Raw genomic sequence first — 4,367 nt, forward strand, 5'->3', positions numbered from 1 at the left:
ATCTCTCTAAAAATCAATAAAAACATATCCTTGGGTGAAGAATCAAATATACATATATTTATAATATGTTGTCTTCTGCATTTATCACTCGCTCATTTTATATTCTCCAAAAGCCCATTTAATGTTTCTTTAGATGCACAAAACAATACATACACTAACATTACAGCAGCCATGTTTGTATCTCACACTCACACACACTCATGCTACTACTTTAAAATAATCCCAGTGTCCAAGACAGTTGAACAATATTATGAAAGTAGTAATTCGCTCTGTTGTGAAAAAGGAGAGATTACCATAAACTAAGTAGTTTAAGGTGTAAATGTTTTAAAGTGGAAAGGAAGGAAGAAAAGAAAAATGACATCTATATTATACGTGAGATGTAACTAACATATATCTTTAAGAATAGCATGCATTCCAGAGTTGGAGAAGGGAATGTGATGAGTCAATCCCCATTCCTTTGGCTTAACTCCCTATCTCTCTTGCATTTTCTAGGTTGACATAGAGGCGTGCTGGTCCTGAGTGTCGGCATTTGGTGCCATTGGATCCCTGGAAGGGCAGTGCCCTTCAGAAGCCCAGCAGTTGGAGTTTGCAGATCAACAGCTCCTGCTCACAGAACCACACACACCACGGAGATTGGTAAGCCTTTCTCATTTTACTACAGGATTCATTGTGACCATTGATTTCATGTTGACATTAGAGGTGTGGTTTATGTTGCCCCTCCCTCTATAATCACTACTTCACACTGATTTTGTGCTGGGGTGGTGGGGTGGGGGAGCTATTTGCAGCACCATAGAGAAATGAAGAGGTGCAGGTCCCAGCCAATGGCTTGGGACAGCAGCAGTCCTTATGAAGGGGAACACCTCTAACCACCATATGAACTTCATGAACCTCTGGATTCTAAGCTCATGCTCTTGAACATGATCTTGTGCTGACATCCACTGTCTGTGGGACAGAGATCCTATCTGGCTCCCTTGGGTGCACATGGGGGCACTAGCACACCAGAAAAGAAACACTGAAGCATTCCCCTAGCATGAGCCCCAAGGAGCACAAAAGGCCCAGGATGTCCTATAACACAAATTCAATCCAGGACATGACACCCACCTCCCCACACACGTGCCCTTTAATATGCAGTAGCAACAAAGAGGGCATAGAGTTGGGTTCAGAAGGCTATAAGCTCTCCTGGTATCTTCTGTATATTTTCCCTGAGATAGTGGGCTTGTATGCTGTCTCTACTCCCCTCCCCCAAATCCAGTCTGTTAACATCTTTTTTATATTTATTTCTTACTAGAGACCTGTTGCCCAATATTTGATGAAAAGTGAAAAACAAAGACATAAAGATCCTTGATGAGTCTCAAATCGAATCTATTACCTCCTCGCTAGGGGCCCAGTCCACAGCCAGAGTCCCACCAGGGGAGGGAGAGGCCCATAAAAGCGCTCTCACTCTGGCCCTGGATATTCTGAGAGAGAGAGAGCAATATTTGTGCACCAGGGGAGGGGGGTCCCTCAAACTGGCCTATGCCCTCTTACAGTCCCGTACCCTTCAGGAGATGTACATCTGACTATTTAAGGCCAATCCCCCTGGGGCTCTCCCAGTCTGGGATTCCTCCCTCCTTACTGCCTACCTGCAGTGGAGGCAGGAGAGGTTCCCGCCACCATCACTGCACTCACCAGTCTTGAGTCCGGATTCTGGCTGAACAGCGCTCCCCCTGTGGGAGTACACTGACCACCAGGGGCAGCTCCTGTGTTGAGCGTCTGCCCCCTGGTCTTCAGTGCGGTCATAGTGACCTGTCATTCCTCCATTCAGTTGACTTGCACATTAGGGTTTTATTATAGAGGATTAATTCTCAATGACCAACTTCTTCTACCTCCAGAAAAGAGCTTTCTGATACTCCTCTTCTTTTCCTTTTCCATATTCCAGTATTCTCCAGTGTGGTCTGTCAAAACACAGTTCCAGCATTCCTGGCAGAGTCAGGTGGAGCACAGGCCACACAAGCGGTAAACCCTCTGTCGTCCTAGGCAGAAAGCTGTGGTGAAGAACACTGTCTTAGGGGACACCTGCTGTAGTTGTGGATATACAGCCGGGCCCCTCTACCTCTGTTCATTACCTCTCAGCACCCACGGCCCATCATAATGGACTCTGAGTACATCTTATGCAATTGGAAAGGCCGCTTTTGGCCAGCAAGGGTTTTGTCCAGATCTGAAACGCCACCGAAAAATAAGGGGGAAAAGGTATGTTCTCTCGAAGTTCAAATACTCTCAGTGGGTAAAAAGATGAAAGTGAAAAACAAAGACATAAAGATCCTTGATGAGTCTCAAATCGAATCTATTACCTCCTTGCTAGGGACCCAGTCCACAGCCAGAGTCCCACCAGGGGAGAGAGAGGCCCACAAAAGCGCTCTCACTCTGGCCCTGGATATTCTGAGAGAGAGAGCAAACCTGGGTGCAGCCAGGGCATCCGATGATCCAGAGACCCCTACGGTGTCTCAAAAGGGACCCCAGAAGCGATCTCATAAAAAGTTTCCAAAGCCCAAAGGGAGCTCACTGAGAAGTCTCAGGAAAAGTAAAAGCCCCAAGTCATTGTTGGTAGGTGTCCAGGGTGAGGATGCCCCCGAAGGTGACAAATCCCAGGTGCACACTCCCCTGGCTTCCTCTCCAAAGAGAAGGCGAAGAAGGCCCCCACAATGCTGCAGCATGTGCTCCAACCTCCCATCACGTTCAGAAGATGAGCGTGAGGCAGAGGGCCTGGCAAAGACAGGCACCTCGAGAGTTCCTTCCCGGCCTCTCTCAGCCAAGCAGGAGGCTGCAGGTGCCAAAGAGGGAGGCAGCCTTCCACCTCAGCCATCTGGTTCCGGAGTCACTGTGTCCAAGGGCCGGGAAAAAAAGGCACCGCATGGCACCTGCCCGAAGACCATGGCTGTCTCCTCTGAGGACCCTCCCTTCTCTGGGAACATCCAGGATCCTGCAGAAGGTGCCCAGGTGCCAGGCTCACGAGGGTCAGCAGCATCCTCCAGTGATCTTAACCTCAGTCCGCGTTCTTCACCCCGTTTGGCCTGCAAAGTAAGGTGGCATTGGGGGCCCGTGCTTTTGAGAGAATGGAAAAAACGCCAGCCTTCAGCTGCCTCTAAGGCTCCTCACCCAACCACCGCTGTTAAGAAGAAGAAGGGTGCCAAGGGAGCGGGACAACCCACAAGCATGGCCTTCCCGCAGGAGCCGTGTCCCATTGAAACAGGAATGATGGTCTGGTTTAAATTCCAAAACCTCCCGTTTTGGCCAGCAGTGGTCAAGAGTGTGAACCACACGGAGCGGACGGCCAGGGTGCTTCCGCTTGAGGCAGACTTGCACCGTGACCAGCGCGGCCTTCGAGTGCCTCTTCGGAGACTGAAGCACCTGGAATGCAAAGCGAAGGAGAAGCTGCTGAAGAGAGCCAGGAAGGTGTACCCGCAGAGCGTGGACTGGTGCTTCTCCCTGATTTCCCACTACAGGGAAAGGCTCGCTCAGGGATCTTTCTCGGGCTCTTTCCTGGACTACTATGCTGCAGACATCAGCTACCCCATGAGGAGAGCCGTCCAAGAGGGGGAGCTGTTCATTGTCTTCCCCAAGGTGAATTACGCAGACCTGGAAGATTCTGAGGAGGAGAGCTCCCGGGCCAAGAAGAAGATCCTCCCCGACCGCATGAAGGCCGCTCGGGACCGAGACAACCAGAGGCTCGTGGACTTCATCGTGAAAAGGAAGGGGGCCGACCACCACCTTCTGGACATCGTCAAAGGCAGGAAGCAGTCCAGGTGGCTGGTGTCCTTTCTCAATTCAAGTAGGTATGTGATCTGCGTGGAAACCTACCTGGAGGATGAAGACCAGTTGGATATCGTGATGGATCATCTAATGGAGATCTACAAGCACATAGACAAGAAGTTGATTCTAACCAGAGACGACAAAGTGAGTTTTGTTCTGGAAGTCCTTCTGCCAGAAGCCATCATCTGTTCCATCGCTGCACTTGATGGGATAGATTACAAGGAGGCAGAAGAAAAGTACCGCCGAGGGCCGCCCGTGCGTTACCGGGAAAAAGATCTCTTTGATGAAAATATCTTGAAGAAAATAAGCAAGAGAAATGCAATTAGGTGCAGGGCTAGATAGCTCTCCCCTGGCTTCCGCCCCTCCGCAGAGAGACTCTATTTGTATCATTAGTTAGGAACCCTAGATTCACAAAACGTGTACATAAAGTCATTCTGGAAACGCTGAAAGGTGCTGAATTTATTAAAATATTGCTAATATTGTACCTCTCTCTGCTTGCTCAGATTTGTAACTGTCTGGACTTTTTAATAAATTATCTTTTCACCATATATAGTTCATCTCTCTTCCTCTTATATGCC

The 4,367-nt window shown here is 49.1% G+C and overlaps 1 protein-coding gene across 1 annotated transcript; it reads left to right on the top strand.

The window, feature by feature from the left end:
* Window positions 1-2,271: 2,271 nt before the first annotated feature.
* On the top strand, window positions 2,272-4,131 carry LOC311615388 (PWWP domain-containing DNA repair factor 4-like; the record flags this gene model as incomplete). The annotated part of the gene is made up of 1 exon (XM_084870826.1): window positions 2,272-4,131. The coding sequence occupies one exon, from the start codon at window positions 2,272-2,274 to the stop codon at window positions 4,129-4,131; it is 1,860 nt and encodes a 619-aa protein (XP_084726952.1).
* Between the last annotated feature and the right edge of the window lie 236 nt (window positions 4,132-4,367).

Source organism: Pipistrellus hanaki (genome assembly GCF_964339955.1).
Source record: "Pipistrellus hanaki genome assembly, chromosome: X".
NCBI lineage: Eukaryota > Metazoa > Chordata > Mammalia > Chiroptera > Vespertilionidae > Pipistrellus > Pipistrellus hanaki.